Source organism: Catharus ustulatus, chromosome 2 (genome assembly GCF_009819885.2).
Source record: "Catharus ustulatus isolate bCatUst1 chromosome 2, bCatUst1.pri.v2, whole genome shotgun sequence".
Taxonomy (NCBI): Eukaryota; Metazoa; Chordata; class Aves; order Passeriformes; family Turdidae; genus Catharus; species Catharus ustulatus.
In genome coordinates this window covers 92,360,536-92,378,711 of record NC_046222.1, presented here as the reverse complement: position 1 = coordinate 92,378,711, position 18,176 = coordinate 92,360,536, and the positions used below count along the sequence as shown (strand labels likewise).

The following is an 18,176-nucleotide window of genomic DNA, read 5'->3' as shown; positions in this document are numbered from 1 at the left end:
AAAATCTGCTAAATATTGATTCCGTCAAAGTTGAATTTCAAATTAAAGTTAAATTGCAGCTGCAAAGGGTTTTGTGACTAGCCTTTTAACAATACACTAGCTGGAAAAAGGTTGAATTTAAAACAATATCTTAGGTCTGAAATAATTGGGCTATGTCTTACACCCTAAAAAGACGAAGTGTTGAGGGGAAGAAAATGTTACAATGCCTTTAGAGAGTGGGAAACCAACAGGTAGATAGATGAAGACAGTATAAAGATTTGTCACAAAAAAAGCAGACCCAATTTAGCTGTCTCCAACATGACTTTGTAGCTTTAGCTGTAAGATGATTCTGAATCTCCACAGTGAAATGCCAACCTTTTCAGTTCTGCTGGCAACCTCACGAAACTGTCATAGCTCAAGAAGCAAAGCATGCCAGATGAGTCAGTTTGACAATTACACAATGTTCAAACAACATATTTCCCTTCATTAAATGCCTGTTGTACGGGTGATTTAATAGCCTGCTAGTGATATTAATAATGCATAGTTATTAAAATGTTTTCCTTTATTCATCTGCCCTACTTTACTGTTGCAGAAACCTTTGATGCTCAGTCCTTCCTTCCAATAGGACAGCAATGGGTACCAAAAATGCCCCTGGGTGACCGTGACAGCTACCCGCTTATCACATTGGGTTTATTGACGATGCTGGGGATCTTACCCAGACTTCTCCCTGCACTGCAGGGCTGATGAGGGCTCTGAGATTTGTTTTGGCGTGTATGTCTGGAGGAAACAAGAAAAGGAGAAATGGAGTCATGGGGACAACTGAAAGAAAATATTTAATAGACAAAAATCTGCCTCAGCCAGGAAAATAGCTTTTCCAGTTTAAAAGCTTTCAAGTACACTAAGAAGTCATTCTCTTAATGCACTGGTCCATCCTGTTACTGCTTTTTATAGCAGTACCCTGCCTTTACCATATAAAATTAATCTGACCTTTTATTAACATGCAACTGGAATTACATACTGATGTTATGTATCCAAAGCATATGAACTGTTTATATACTGAAGGACTGAAATGTTTTCATGTCTAAACTGCATTAGTCTCTATGGCACAATTTATCTGTGGCTCTAATTCACAAGAAAAGGAAGAAACAGTTGAATCTACGCTGTTTAGGAACTAAGAAGCTCCATCTGTACATCAGAACTCAACTATTTTGTTTTTCACACTTAAAATTGCTACTATACTTGGATTTTTTTTCAGTATTGTTTGTTTAAAAGTAACACGTGTTCAGTGTTCAGAAATACTGGAACAACTGAGCATGTCAAGTACATTTTAGGGAGCTGATCTTCCTCTGGATGACCAAAGTTTTCCTCTTTGTAGAAAAAACATATGAGGGAACAGTGCAGTATCCAGGCTGCAGGAAATGTGTTGCTTGAAAGGCCTAGGAAGATTGCAGTAATTCTGTAACAGCCAGCTGAAGGAACTGCTGTTAGTCAATCATGGAACAGAAACACCAAAAAAAATATGTCAACAACACTGAAAACACACACATGAAAGTTTTAATGTCCCTCAGGATGATGGCCACCCTTAGCAACGCACTGAAAATTAAGGTGGTGTGAATACATTAATTTATGGACTATAATGGTGCTGGAGAGGGGTAAAGGAACAGTGTATGTCAAGGCTGAAATACAGACCTCGACCTGGAAAATTAAGAAAGCGGTATCTGCCTGTTCCAAAAGCCAGTCACTGAAATAAATGAATGGGTGCATAGTCTATAAGAGCCAACCTCAGTATTAGCTCAGCGCTTCAACTAAACCACAAACAAAAGCTCTCAAGGACTCCCAAAACTCTGTATACTACCCTGCTCCTGCAGAGGCTTTTCGCTTCATGCTCACAGATGTAACTCTCCCCACTCTCTAGTTCTTTCTCCTTTCTGGAAAGATTTCTAGCAGTCTTTCTGCTCCATTTCTTAAGTGCTGAAAGAAAACTCCAGTTGATTAGTGGCAAAAACATCACACAGTCATTTTAAAGTTAGTAGCACAACAGCTTAGGTCACCTTCTGAATACACCTTGTCCTGCTCCTGCTCTAGTTCAGACTGCTGGACAGTCTGACTTCTCGTGGGATGAAGTTCTGCCAGAAGAAATGATGATGGGAAGGACTAAGATCCTTCACCCAGAAGAGAGAAATGCCAAGCACTGCTCTTACATCATTCCACAAGTAAAACCCAAAACACCAGAGTCCTGACAGGAAAGAGAGTGGTTAGTAATGCAGGGATTTTCTTGTGAAAAGTAAAACCTAACAGTAGCAGCTGCAGTGTCAGGATGCAGTTAAACACACCAAAGCTTGATGACCCTACCTCAGCCTGAAGACGGCGAATCTGGATAAAAGCAGCTTTACCTTACAAAGCACCATGTTTATAAAATGTCTATAGGATGTGAGGGAAATCCATAACACACAGCAATTGCCTAGGGAACTGAGAAACTCCAGCCCCTTGCAACTGCAGGGGAGCACAGAGAAAAGAAGCAGTTCTAATGAAAAGATGCTTTTTATTCCAAATACTACAGGGCAGCATTTATATCAGCACTATCACAAATTTTTACCACAATTTTGTCAGCCTTTCCACAAGCATGTCCAGCATGAAATGGCGTTACAATCAAGTAAAAACTCCCCAAGCTGGACACTGGCAAACTGTCTTCACTTGGATTCATCCTTTTTATCAATATTTACCATCACATGTCTGCCCTACTGCAAACATGGCATTCAGAGTGAACCTTCTCCACTTAATCCCAGCTGTTTCTGTTCTTGCCTCTTAGCTCTGTGGAGAAGACAGAGGTGCAGCTGTGAAGATTTAACAGTCTGAGGCCAGCAGGCTGCGGTTGGCATACACAGAACAGAGGGGAAGTTGGGATGGCTGCAGAACACTTCAGTTAGCAGCTTCCCCTCTGGTCCATTTTCAACTGCTATCTATTCTACTGAACAAGCTCCTTTGCAACCAACATGTTAAAGCCAGCACTAGCAAAATGAACACCTTCTCAAGGAATTCAAGGGTGTTTTATTTTTCAGACACCAGCTGATTGCATGAATCTTATGAAAGGAAACTCACAACGGCCTTGTCATTTCCAAATCTAGCAAATGAGCTGAGGGGAACAAAAAATGTATCATTATAGCAGAGACTGAAGTTTGCTTCCCTTTTTTAGCTCTCTAGACAGCCTCATACTTCAGGCAAGCACAATATCTACAAGTTCCTGCATAGTCTTGTGTTCAGCTTTGTTCAGATAAGTGTGGAAATCAAACATTCAAGTACGCATATACGTATATGTATATGACCTGTTGAAATAGATCACAGCAGCACAACAGAGTCTATTACTATTGTGCAGGCTTTCCTCACCACCTGTCTTGCCCTCGTGTAGAAGACAAATACTTGGGCTTCTGCTTTGATTTGGCCTGTTAGATGAGTAAGGAACTGGCTGGATGACCATGTCCAAGGAGTGGACAATGTCAGTCAATGTTTTGCTGTCCAGATGGAAACCAGTAATGAATGGTGACCCTCAAGGGTTTGTTCTGGGGACCAGCACTATTCATCAGTGACACACACAGTGGGAATGAATGCACTCTCAGAAGTTTGCAAATGACACCAAGCTGTGTGGTGCCTTTGACATGCTCGAGGGAAAGGATGCCATCCAGAGAGACCTTAACAGGATTGAGAGGTGGGTCTATACAAACCTCATAAAGTTCAACAAGGCCATGTGCATGTGGGTTGGGGCAATTACCAATATCAATATAGACTGGGGGATGAATGGATTGACAGCAGCCCTGGGGAGTAGCGCTGGAGATACCAGTGGATGAAAAATAGGACATGAGCTGGAATTGTGTGCTGGCAAATCCAGAAAGCCAGCTGTATCATGGGTTGCATCAAAAAAGTGTGGCCAGCAACTTGAGGGAGGTGATTCTTCCCCACTACTCCACTCTCATGAGACCCCACCTGGAGTGTTTTGTTCAGCTCTGGTGTAAGTAAGACATGTAACACGTAAGAGTGGTCTCAGAGGAGAGCCACAAAAAGGATCCGAGGGCTGGAACACTTCTCCTATGAAGGAAGGTTGAGAGAGCTGTGGTTGAGCCTGGAGAAGGCTCCAAGGAGACCTCATTATGACCTTTCAATATATAAAAGCAGCTCATAAGAAAGACCAAGAGAGACTTTTTAAGGTGTGCAATGATAGAACAAGGGGCAACATTTTTAAACTGAGAGTAGATTTAGATTAGAGTAAAAGATATATTTTTTACTAAAAGGATGATAAGATAATGGAACAGGTTGCCTAGAGAAGCTGTGGATATCCCATCACTGAAGTGTTCAGGTTGAAGTTAAACAGGGCTTTGAGAACACCGATCTAATGAAAGATGTCCCCGCCTTTCGCAGGAGTGTTGGATTAAATATTTTTTAAAGGTTCTCTTAGAACCCAAATTACTCCATGATTATATGATTCTTATGCATATATTCATTATTATAAGTATTCAAAAATGTGAGATGTTGAAGGGCAACAATGAGAACAAATGACAGGCAAAAGACCAACAGGGAGAACATCAATTGATGAAATAGTTTGTTTAATTTTTCTTCCACGTCATTATCAGTTATCTAACCTAAAGATCACAAGCTTCCTACGAAGTACCAGGAGATAGTCCATTGCATTTTGATTTTTAGTAACTGACATGACCCACCTCCATGTAGATAATAGCAGGACTAAGTCATTTTACCCCTCCCTACAGCAGCCTGTAAGTCAGATCCCCATTATCTCAGCCATACAGGCCACACTGCTGTACAGGTATATGAGGCCATTTGGGGTATTGTTTTCAGTCTGGTATTAAATCAAGTTGTACCAAAAATATAGTTAAGTAGAGAAGCTTGGAAAAGGTAATTAGAGGAAGGGAAGATGCTTAAGACAACTTAAATGCATTTTTGAACCATGTTGCATGTTAATCAAATTCTCTTTCTCTGGGAAGCCAAAAGGTTGTGTTCCCCGCTTTGATGTAAACCAGTCTATCTTCTGTACCATTAAGAAGGCTGAATTAGGCTATTAGCATTGCTGTCTATAAATCATGCACTACTGATGTTTTTAATTCAACACTGAATAGAAGTGTAAGCATTATAATGCTGTGTGGAGAGCAGTAGCTTGTCCAGTCATGCACCTGCAGGAAAACTACAGCTCTCTCTCATGAGCACATGCATGTAATGGAAAATACCAAGCATCACAGAGTCATAGCAGAGCTTGAAAGTATGAACCTAAGTATAACCAATGAACCTCGACCTTAACTTAAATGTTAATGATTTCATTGAAATAGCAGCTTTGAGACAAACAGCCAGCCACTTCCCATGCAAATTTCTAATGACCGCCATGGCTTATCACCACTAAACTGCGTAAAAGACTTGGAGAGTAGCAGCAGGTGGAGAAAAGAGAAGTGGGATGAGAGTTCACATCCTTGATGCTGAAATAAATACAGGAGTTCCTCATACTGTTCCTCTGCCTTTTCTGGCAGAAAAGCAGACCCCTTCTCCACCTAAGTTTCAAAGGAAAGTGAGACCATACAAATGTAATTGGGGTAATATATGGCTCAATACTATAAACCTTTCTGCTCTGGAAAAGAAGGTCTTTCCATCCTTTCCTAACCACTGATACTGCCATCTGGGGTTATGGTTTCAGAGACCAGTGTAATATGATGTGGTTCCAGCTTGAAAATACTGGCCCTAAAATCATGAGTTCTCAGTGTTACATTACAAACACTCATTTTCCAAGAACATATATTCCAGGTATTTCCTGTTCTCAGACCAATTAATGCCTAAGGAATAAACAGTTCTAGAAATAAACATTTGTTCAGTAAAATGGAATTAGGCTGTATCAGAAAATAAAAAAAAAAAAAAAGGAAAATCTCTTCCTAACTTGCTTTAAATGTGAGTAACAGGAAAGCAGTATAGCATTTTATTTTCTCTGTGGACCTGAAATGCCCTTTTGTTTTCTAATACTTTTTCAGAGAAACGGCAAAATGGAGAAATCCTGGGTTAATGATACAGAGAATGAAATTTCCTGCCTCTACAGAACTTTGATGCAGCACAAGCACTGGCATAGTACATTTCCTTACATGGATTTGCCACTGTTCCACCAGTGCTGGAAGTATTACCCTAGGGATGAGAGGTCTTTCACAGCCATGACACTCAAAGTTAGATTCATCAATTTAGCCCCTTTAACCTACATTTAAACACAAAACCAAACAACTAATGCCAATGGCAAAAGTCAACTACTCAGCACTCTTCAGACTTGCAGGACTCTTCCACTAGTCTCCCCCTCCCTGCTATTACTTATGTTACTAGATACAAAATTTTCTCTTACAGTTATTCAAATTCTTTGTCTCTCTAATAAAGCTGTCTCAAAATGCAAACTTGTGGCCTGGACACCTGTGCAATGGAAACTAGAAGGAGATGATAACCATGCCCAAAGCTGACCAAGAAGGAAGTGAACCATCATTCTTGAGTTTTTTTACTTCCCCATGCCTCCCAGCGTGGGACTGATGACCATGTGCTGTAGTTAGGTGTGGGGTGAAAAATTGTTCTTAGCCTTCCTTTAGCACATTTAGCTCAGACAGAGTTTGCCACAGCACCAACTTGGGTCATTGTCTGCACCAGGTCGTTCTGCACATATCTGTTATATGTTTGTTTCTCTGTTAGAGAGACAGTAGTTGCTTCCTCTTTAACCAGACATGTCCACAGTTTCCACACAAGTCATCTCTGAACCAGATACTATCCAAAAGAAGATACAACAATATAGGTGTAGAGATTTTCGTAACAATTCACGCCTATCAAAGAAACCTACTGAATGTTCAAGGTATTACCTCAGACAAAAGTCCTTCTCAGGGTATGACATGCTTGCATTTTGCACTGACAAACACAAGTCTTTTTACAATACTTTTTTCTCTAAAATCTTCAGCTAAACTATAAAACTGAAAACCAATAGGTTTTAATTTAATATTCTGGTAGTGCATAATAAAACTCATTGTTTCCTTTTGCTTGTTTGGTTCATTTTTTTAAACTTTCTTTTCCCTTGGGAAAATTAATTTTGGAAACACCCGTGGAATGGAGCACTGATCTGATGTTTTAACATGTGCATATCTGGAATTTTCAAGCCAATTTTCATCACCTTCTGAACCTTCTCAAAATACTGCAAAAAAAAAAAAAATGCACACAGGATAACCCCCAAAAGATGCCAGAGAGGCAGTTGCTGTTATTGTGGCCTGATTCTATCTTATTAAAGTACTCACAGTCAAAACAACACTGAGTCAAACTACAGTGAGTATGCTGATTAATTCCCATCTACTTGATCATAATAGTGTACCATTCCCACTAATTGCAAGTGGATGATTGCCTGAGGACACTAGTAAGACAAGAAGCAACAGGGAGAATATATCTATACCTCTCTTGTTTTGCTTTAGAAGACTCATTCAGGCTCTTTGAGATAAGAAGCTCGTGTCAACAGTAAGTTGAGCTGGTTTAACTTCAACTGTTCTCTCAACTCAAACTGGGCTCGTTTAGACAATGCAGATTGCTGCACAAGAAATCGTAGCTCAGTTTAGGCTAAACTAACATTTGAACATATTTCTTTTTTTTTTTTTTAAATTTGAGTGAGTAAAAATTGAATGCAAAATCAACATCTACACTGAGATACCAAGACTGCCCTGTGAGCTGTTTACACACAATCAGCATCAGTTGCCCTTGCCAAAGTACCCCATACACAGAGCAGTCTGGAGCTACCAAGTCAGGCTTACAGTGCAGCTCTACTAGAAAACCATCTTTTCTTCTGGGCCAGCTTCTGCCTGGGACTCACAGGGGAAAAAAGAAATGGTATAAATGGCTTAATGCTTGGAACAGGGAGCTTGTAGGACTGTTAGTTTCTAAGTCCAGCTGTATCCAATGTATTTCCAGCACAGCGCAAGACCAGGAAGGGCTGGAATGAAAGCTGGCTCTGTCAATTTAGCCCAATTTCTGCGCTGGGACTGATGAAAAAATATGCCTGCAGCCTACAGGCTCTGCATTTATACATATTCCAGAAGTGTTCACAAACTGACTTGTGAGGAAATCAGATTCATCATTTATTTTGGTGCTAGTCTGCATGCAAATGAACCTCCCAAACAGGCAGACACCAAATTCAGATGTGCTTTTCAGACGAAGTAAATAAGCAGTCACAAAGTAATTTGCAAGGCTTATCTAAACCTGTTTAACCATGCTAGTAATAAGTTTGTTTTGAATGAAGTTCTACTTTTAGGAGAAAATGAGAAGAAAAAAATTGCATCTCCTACCCCCACCAGCCCCCACAAGGATACATGCACCTTCTCACAGGGGATGGCAGCTGCTACATTTAGCTTAGCTTTCAGCTGAACTGAAGCTTTCCACATAAACATCCAGGACAGGGGCAGTGGTTAATAAACCATAAGCTGCTCCAGAATCCACAGTGAGTCTTTGTGGATTTTGTTAAAAGGCATACTGAGTAAAAACAGTGGAGCACGGAAATGTAAATGTTTTTCATGAGTCTAGATTCATACTATCAAAATATCCTAAATCAAGTTTATGAAATCTGAAAGGGAGTTTTGAGCTCTCGCAGCCCGAGCTGTATCTGCTTATCCACTCTCTGAAGAGCGGCTGACATGACGTCTCAGATGGATGGAAAACATTCCATAAGCAACTGCAGAGGGTGTGGTGGCACGGCAGCTTGCAGAGCAGCACAGAAAACACATTGATTCCTCCTGCCTACCGTGTCTCCTGTTAGACCCAGTGCACCAGAAATGGCTGCTGTGACTTGGCAGCAGTGAGGGTGGGTTTCAAATTAGAAGGAAATAGGCAGAATACCTACCAAGAGTTGTTTTGGGTTTTTTGGTGTTTTTTTTTTTTTTTTTTTTCCCAAGAGATGTTTACAGGTCATGGCTAACACTGTTAGACCACAAACAGTGAGGTTTAGTACTTGCTTTCTCCTAGCTGCACTTGCCAGTGAGTCATGCTGCACAAATGAACCTGATCAGTATTTTAGGGTGAAGACAGTCCACTATCCTGCTCCTTTTAGAGCATGCAGAAGTGTGTTTCTGGCTATTTTAAACATTTCTAACACATCCTGTTGCTGTAGTAGCAGAATAACAAGAACACGGTATTGAAAGTCTTGGAGGAAAAAATGTCAAGGCTTTGGTAAAATCTCCTGTTTTCTTTTATTATTTTTTAATCTACTCACTGAGTGGTTTTCTTTTTTCTTGACTATTTTGAGTCTACAACAACAAGGTATAATTCAAACTGGTGTCTCCAGACATGGCAGCCAGAGGAATATATCAGTGACTCTTCTCACACCTTGTGCACTGATAAGGTGTGGAATCACGTACACAAAGTACAGGCTCATGTCTGACAGATTGCATTCATTAACAAACATGCAAATTTAACAAGCAGTATGTTCCCAGTCTACTATAAATTACTCAGACAATTCAAAGCAGCACTAAAATAAGCAGTATTTATGGTCACTTGCACTATAAAGGAAAACAGTTTCCTGGAATTCACAAGAGGGGAGATGCAATCCAAGCACAAAAATGCTGATCCTGGACCTTCTGAGCTTATATTCAGAGTACAATAATGCCTGCAAAGCACCAGAGACATGGATACAGAAAAACCTCTATAATTTCTTATTGCTTCAAGAGTCAGGCTAAAAAGATAACAGAATGCTACTTTTCTCAACAAAGGTGTGGAAGAGGGAGACTATAAAGTCTTTTTCTCTTTGAGACTTATATATATGCTGTTACTGCTGAAAAGAAACACACAAAGATCCTTCAGAGGATGCTGGAGGAACAGTGGTCTTTCCAGAGGACAGTTGTACCTAACTTAATAGTGCTGGCCTTGCTGGCCTTTGGACAAAATGTAGTGGCCAGTGCACATGCCACTTCAGTGACCTAGACTGGCAACCAGGCTCTCTCAGAGCTCAGCACAGACCTATGGGGCTGTAAATTGTGTGGGTGCACACAGGGCAGGAACAGAATGAAGAAAGTATTATCTTAAAACAACAATTCCCACTGCCACCCCCACTCCATTCCCATGCCCAGCTGAGTGACAGGTATAGAAATAGCTATCCTTCATTGACCTGCTTCACAGGCATGTGCTCCAAAGTTATCAGTTAGCTCATATATGAAGCACAGACAAGTCAACCTTTGTAAAAGTTTCTTTTAAACAACTTGAGATTCTGATACAGAGACATTATTCAAAGACAGCTATTAAGAGCTGATACTTTGAAAAGAAGCTTCCAAAATATCTAGTTTTTTGTCCTGTGATAAGCCACATGACAAGGCACGTCATTCTGTAAGGGAGGTGGGGAAAGTGTTTAGCAGTGTGGGAAAGAGAGGGTCAGAACTACATAATTTGTTTGTTTTCCTGCTTGAACAACAGGGCTGCAGAATGACACAGAACCAAACAGCTATAAATATAACAGAGTTGTTCTGAGCAGAGTGTCAATATAAAAATATAAAAGCATTCTCAGACAATGCATGAATAGGTAGGGATGTAGGTCTTGTAAGAGACTTGGGAATAAGCTCCTCTGAGGCTTGGCAAAAGGAGGGTTAACACTAGGTGCAAGAAAATGTTTGCCATGCGAAGTATTTGATGAGATATAACAATAAGCTCTCTCCAGTTGTGACAGCTTAAGACATATCCAGATAGGAACTGAACTTCAGTCCAACAGGCATCACCTTCTTGTTCCATGCCACTTGGCTGTGGTCCCACTATTCATCCAACATTTTCCAAGCACCTCCCTCTATCCCACTGCTGAGTGTCTCTCAGCAAGGCAATACCTTCAAGAATCAGTAAGAGCCTATCCCTACTAGTACAGAGTGTGAAAGCTAATGCTGCTGCATGAATTAACAGTATGCTTAGAGAGGTTTTGGCCAGGATTTTCATGAGGATGGCAAGTATTATGCTGGATAACATATGGGGTGCTGTTACAGAGAGGTTCTGTGATGCTGCAGCTGCTAAAGACTTCTTACTTGCAAGTGTGCACTTTGACTACAACTTAGTTGACGTAGGAACCCAGGCTTGAATATTTCCTGCTTTCTCAGCTATTTTAAGAGAGGGGAGGTAATCACATGTGGTTTTCTTACAAGTTCTCTTTCAATACTTGACTCCTTGAGGACCAGTCCTGTTTTCATTGTAATGAATGAGCTTTTTGTCACTGACCTCAGTTTAACCCCTGACAATTTACTATGGACCTCATAGCTACTGTAGCTTGGCACCTTGTGATCTGAAATTTATTTTTAAAAAATATTTATCCACGTTTTTCTGATCCCACTTCTGAGACAGAGAAGTTCCATAATCTTCTTATGATACAAAGAACTAAGATATGGAAGGAGGATGGGCTGGAAATCCAAAGTGTGCTAGGTGTCTACAAAGCTGACTGCAAGTATCTACATGATAACTAATTTCCTCAGTAAAGCAGGGTATGCTGAGCTAGCCATGCCACATATACTGTGATGTGCTTGGCATATATGCTTCCCTAGGCAGGAACTGTTTCCTCAGCCTTCCTCCTCAATGAGGCCCAATTCAGTCTTTGATAACTTTTGACCTGTTTGAGGAGGATACGGCACTGCCACTCACTTCCACACAACAGTCTAAAGGTTACAGGTCTTGCCAACTGCACAAACCCCAGAACTGAACTCTTTAACTGCTTGGTTTGGATCAGCAACTTAAACCTCATTGGGTATGCCAAACATAATGTTGCCAGGATACTCCCTTTTGGTTTTCCTGCTGTATTAGTGCATGCATGGAATGGCTGGTTGAAGACACAGAAGTGACTCCACAACTAATGGGCTCAGGCACACATCTAGGTGCCACAGCTCACAGGTGCAGGGCAGTCTGTAGGGTTGGCAGGTGTCCTCAGCCTGACAGCCTCCAGGAATGTTGAATCACTACTCTGCTAAAGGGAGCTGGGGATTCCAAGACAGTATAAGGAACTCCTTCGGGCAGCAAGAGTCTTGAAAGCCAGTTTTCTGGAAATTTGTAGTTGGATATATTGATTCCTTTCACCATGCTTACTAGCACCTAGAGATGTGTATCCAGGGGTGTCAGATCACAGAAATCCAACCAGCTGTGGATGAGTGGAGGACCTGGTGCCTTCCCTTTGAGACAGAGCTGGAATGTGTCCTTAGCTTATAACCGTACTCATAAATGCAAAAACACACCTGTGTTCAGTTACCTAACTGAAATCTACAGGTTTTGTCCTACATAATGTATCATGTAAGAAGTCTGTGTTGGCAGAAAACTGTGATACATCATCTGAGCACCTCCCTGAAGCTCTATCCACTGGGAGAGATTTCCTCTCAGCAGGAACAGGATGGGAGGTTTGAGAAGCAATTCAATTAACTTTGAAACAGTAAGAGTTTTTGAAATATTTGGCCTATAGCTGATTGAGCTTTTTGCCACAGTGGTAGGTGCTATGTCATGTCTAAATTCTTTGTGGAAATCACAAATCATTAAACAAGTCCTTAGCTCACATTTTTACAAGCTATTTAGAGAAAAGGTTTGCCTACCATAAACAATTATTTGGAATGCACACTGACTTTTATCCTGTTGGTTGGATAATAGCTTCATTAATGCTGATCTTTCTCAGTACAACCACAGGCTTCTGTAGTCACCTTTGATGACAGTGGTAAGGGCAACAGCTCCCATTGTTTGCAAAATCCCTCAAATTAAAAGAGTAACTAGGAGAACCAATGTAGTTGAGTCTTAAAAAAATAGGTCTTTTTCCTGACAAATACAGGAAGCTGGTGTTAGCTGGTAAGAGGGATGGGAGAGGAGGGCATACAAATAAATACTATTTCAATAACATCATTAAAGCAAGTAAAACTTCAGGTAATTTCCTCTAATTCTGCTGACAGTAACTGATCTGGATTATGTTTTGTTTCAAAATAGTGCTGTCGGGGAGAGATAAGCCCAGTGAGAGAGCAGTAAAACAGTTTTTGAGTGCAGATATCTCCAGAACGAATGCTTGTTGTTCTTCTAAATCTTACAAGCTTTAATGCTCCAAGTGCTGGAGGGATATTCTGCCACACAGAGTTTTAGGCAGATTCCTAATTGAAACTGATCTGGTTTGCAGGCAGGAAAAGTACATGTTCATATTTAAGTATCTTCTCCTTGGGCAGTTAAAATGTGTTTTCAAGAATCAAGCTACAATAGAAGCCATTAAAATCCTGCAACACTTTCCAACCACACACAATTGCCCCAAATAATTCCTATTCAGATTCAGGGAAAAATGATTGTAAAACTTGTGATACTATGATGAGGTCAGCTGTTGGCCAAGTGCTAGCATTTTAATGACAACCATAACAGTAGTTCATTAGCACTATTAGATCCAGCAGATGTAGCTGGTGTGGAGTTTATTGGTAACCAGCTACTTACTTGAAAGAAATTCTGATCTTAAATGTGAGTTAGGAATGGAGACTTACCAGCTCTAAGAACCTCCTCACCACCTGTCTTTGTTTTAAGTTAGTTTCACCATCCAGGTTGGCTGTTTCTATGTGGCACAGCCCATCAGGATCACTTGAGGAGAGCAGCAATATGTCAGCAGGTATAATTTCATTACAGCGGAGCTGCACAAAGTCTCCAACTTTCACTTCTTTCCAGTATCTGCTTATATATTTCTTCTCATTTCTGAAAGAAAAAAAAGGACATACTCAAGACTTTTAATGAAAAATTTTCACAGACTGAGATGCTTCTGATAAATGTGGTTTGATTTGTAACAGGAGCACCTGTTACAGGAGTGCCTTTGGAAGGTTCTCAGGAATTCTCAAGTTACTCTGAGAAAAGTCAATGCAGAGTGCCAAGAGGCAATTTCCCACTGACTCAGAACAGGTCTGAGTTACCAAGACCCTCTTTTAAGATCCAGAGGAAAATATGTTGATGTCACACTTGATTAAGCAGGGTAAACAGGAACTTCACACCTTCTTTCTCCACCTCTATGCTCTGAGTCACCCATATGACCCCAAGAAGGAGAGAGGGCTGGTGCCCACACCTTGTGAAAAGGAGTCACTTTTAGGGCAAGAGAGAAAATGAGAACAGATCTGGGCACAGGATACCTGCTTGGAATAGCTCCTGAATGTTCTCCCTCCTGTGCCACCCTCTGATGCACCCTCACATAGCTTCCCCTTGTTCCCTTCTTCCAACAGGGACAAACTCTGTACACTGCTGCATGTCATAGCTAGACAGAGATCCCTAACTGAGAGGAATTTCCACTATTCATCACTAAACTTACAAGGACATGCTGTGTGGTAAAATGCAATCCTAACTACTCCACTAGGAAAGGACACTCTAATTTCTTTCAAGTATTTCTATGCTATTCCCATTCTAGCTGAAGTGCTGTTACATGGCTGACTCCTGCTTAGTTACCCTGAACCTTTCATTTTGGAGTATAAGCACTAAACCACTCTAGTTTTAAAGGCCATGCTAGTTTGCTACTTTCTTAGTTTTTAACTTAAAAAACTTAATTGACTGTTTAACTAATTTTAGCTAAAATTCCAGATTTTAGTTTTACAGCAGGCACAGACTCACATGCTTTCTTGGCGTTTGTGGAAAGTGATTTATTCTGTTGTGATTTTGAAAGAAATCAATTTCAAAACAGCCCCAATATTGACTTGTTAAAAAACCTCCTGAAAATGGAAAGCTAACATGCTGATACTTTTGTAAGCCATTAGAAGGCCTTCTGCTCAGTGAGGACCAAGATAATTGTCAATGCTACCACTGTCACCAGAAACCATCTCCTGGAACAGCACTTTAACTGGCAGAATGGGATTCTGATGAGGGGTGGAGAGAGGTAGTGGCAGCTGTTTTATGTTGTTTAAAGTACATTATTTAAAAAAAACATCACTTTCATCAGTAATGTGAATAAATTAGTAACAAAGTGGAAACAGGGAAATCCTGAAAATGTTGTTACTTTGGAGTTACTGATAGTTATGCCTTCACTGGTGTTAGAGGAATTAATAACTTAATTGGCATTTATTCATATATTTAGCCAAAATCCTGAACAATAAAGGGTCAGGTATCAGATCAGGTTTTATCCCCCAGAATTTCCTCATTGTCTTTTCAAAACATCCAGTTTATAAGGGGAAGAATGAAAAATATGGCTGTGATTTCTATTTGGATAAAACCTGAAAAGGATTAGTACAAACCAAGTGTAAATAATGATAATCTAACAAAGGCAGGTAATATACCTACTAGGTGCTGAAATTACGCATTTTCTTCATAATCAGGCTGAAACAAACATTTAGCTTTCTCTGCTAATGAGTATGAATTGCTTAGAAACCCAGTGTGCCATAATACAGAACAAATCACGGCACTGCAGATCTGAAGGGTTTGTTAGCTCTGCAATCTGTAACTCCAAATCCCTTTACATGTGTCTGTTGTTTTTCATCCTTTTTTATTTAACTGGGAAACTGGGAGATGTACAAATGCATGTACAAGAAGCAGCAGTACAAAAGCACGATCAGGATAAAAATAGCAAGCAGTCCCATACGATGCTATAAGCACTACTATTTTTTATTTAATTTCTATTGTTTGAAAAGCACTGCTATTTTAGCATTTCCTCATCCCTCACATGCTTAGCAACTGCCACCACTATATACACGGCGGCAGGAAGGGTGGATAACAAGCAACACAAGGCCAAATAGCTGGAATAAATGAAGCTCAACCTGGGAAAGAGAAGGCTGCAGGGAGACCTTATTGTGGTCTTTCAGTATAAAAAGGGGATTTGTAAAAAAGACAATTATTACCAGTGCTGATAGCCACAGGACAAGGGGTAATGGTTTTAAACGGAAAAATATAGGTTTAGATGAAACGTAAGGGAGAAATTTCTTATGGTGAGGCTGCTGGGACACTGGAACAGGTTGCCCAGTGAAGCTATGGATGCCCCTTCCCTGGAAGTGTTCACAATGGGACTTTGCGCAGCTTGATATATTGAAGAGTGTCCCTGTTCCCTGCAGGAGTACTGGACTAATCAATCATTAAAGGTTCTTATCAAGCTAAACCATACTACAATTCAATAAATCTATGAACACCTCTTGGACACGCACCAGGGCCCAGGGCACAGCCCCCTTCATTAGGCACATGGGAACAATTTGGCCCCATATTCTACTTGGTCAGCTCTTTGCTAACAAGGGTCAATAATGGATGAAAAATTACTGTCTTCATGGAAAATTACTTCCTAATCCTCTTTAGATTGGGCTGCTCTGTGTCCTCTAGCACAGCTCTGAACTAAGATATGTCTCAGTGCAGCCAGTGAATGGTCACCGCAAGCCTTCTCTGCAGAATATGGCATGATACTGTCTTCACATGAGGTGGTTCAGAAACCATCTGGGCCATGAATATATCAGGGCCTATGAAGCTTTCCTTTAACATGCTCAGCCTAGTCCTCTGAACATGCAGGTTAACTCATCTCCAGACAGCCATCATATTCTGCAGCCAGTAGAAATACTCCAAGTGACCCCACTTATAAGGTTAAGCTTTTTCCATTGATTCTGCAGAGACAGGACTTTGTTGTCCAAGTTTTATATTACCTACTAAATGTTTATTCTTGCTGTTATATTGTGCCAGTAAAGTTATATAATAAAGAGAGTTAGAAAAACCAGACTTTCTATAGGAGAAGGAGCTCAAAAGGATGGCAGACCTCTGCAGTCTCAGTACAGGGCTTCTGTGGTGGTGCATTCCCTACCCCTCCTGAGGTCTGCTGTACCTCCTCAAGTCTGTTCTACGATTTCAATAATTCTCATTAGGCCTTGTTTTTTGTGTAATGAGTTGGGCAGTGAAATGTCCCTTGACCACACCAGGAACCCTTGCATGGCTAGGGTGGAGTGGCACCGTTTATATCAGAGACACGTGCTGTCTGACCAAGCAGGGCAAAGAGAAATAATCAGTCATCCCCAAATAGCCTTGGAACACTACCCACCTGAATCATAATCCCAGTGAAACTGGACTTTTGAATAATTTCAGTAATTTTCACTTGGGTTACAGTCAGGATGGAAATGGACTAATGAAAAAAATGCCAGTTATCTTGTGACCCTATAAACACTGGTCCTTAGTGAGGCTCTTTGAGTTCTACCAGACCAGGGCAGGCTGTACCAGCATGTCCCTCAGAGTGGGATGCCACTCAGAGCTTGCAAACTATCAAGCTGCAGTACTCAGAGGACTGTCACCAAAAGCTGATGAGTTGGCCTGGGCCAACACCCCCAGTCCTTGACACTCAAGCCTCTCCCACTGAGAAATGCCAAGACATTCAATGTGAGTAATTCACTGACACGCCAGTAAAACAAAGTGGAACTTTGTGCATATATATAAATATATACACACACACATCTTCATGTCTGTGTGCATGCACGTGAGAATTGATTTAAACACCCTACAGATAACTGAGTTACTATTTTGATTTAAGGTTAATCCTATTTAATCACTTTGTAAATATTAAATTAGTCAATTACTGAGTGCTGCTAAATCCTACAGACATGAACCATTGCTCAGGTGTGAAGGTAAGACTGGACTCAGCCACACCTAGGCACCCTAGGCTGCATCTGAAGTTTAGAAAGCAAGGCAGTCCATCCTGAATTTTGTGACCCAATAGCCAAATTTCTCTATTAAATCCTTTAGATATCCCATGAATGAAGGCCAAATGAGGTTTGGATTGAGTTGCACTTAGGTTCCATCAGAAGTTTAGAAAGCAAGGGGGTCCACTCTATGACTCAATGGGGAAATCTCCCTTACTCCATGTACCCCTACTCTGGCCCTTATGTAAATCATGCAAAATTAATTAAAATTCTACTTTCCTGTATGCTTCAACTCTGTAATAAAGTGAACCTTGCCATAAAACTCTTTATAAGTCATGCTTTCACAAATTTATATTAAAACCTGCTTTTGGTAATACCTTTGATTGTTACTCTTGAAGTGGTCACTCATTCATGGCAGCTGCAGGCACTGCTTGCAAGGGATTTGTTAACAAAATGTTTTGGCAAGTTTACTTAAACATAATCAAACCTCCTGGAATATTTTGCTGAACGGCTCAAAGAGTTCCAGCAAGAACACAGGAATGGGAGGCAGCATCTCAGTGAGTCCAGTTCCCTACAATGATCATGGGAAACTGTGACATGGATATCTAGCCCAGAAGCTAA

At 40.7% G+C, this 18,176-nt stretch overlaps 1 protein-coding gene across 2 annotated transcripts in view; it reads right to left on the bottom strand.

Moving 5' to 3' along the window:
* The window catches only part of ATP10A (ATPase phospholipid transporting 10A (putative)), a 113,138-nt gene that overhangs the window by 56,189 nt on the left and 38,773 nt on the right, over nt 1-18,176 (bottom strand). For both annotated transcript variants that reach the window (XM_033053000.1, XM_033053001.1), the window contains exon 2: nt 13,473-13,677. In XM_033053000.1, the coding sequence (XP_032908891.1) occupies nt 13,473-13,677 (205 nt within the window). The remainder of the gene's footprint in view (nt 1-13,472; nt 13,678-18,176) is intronic.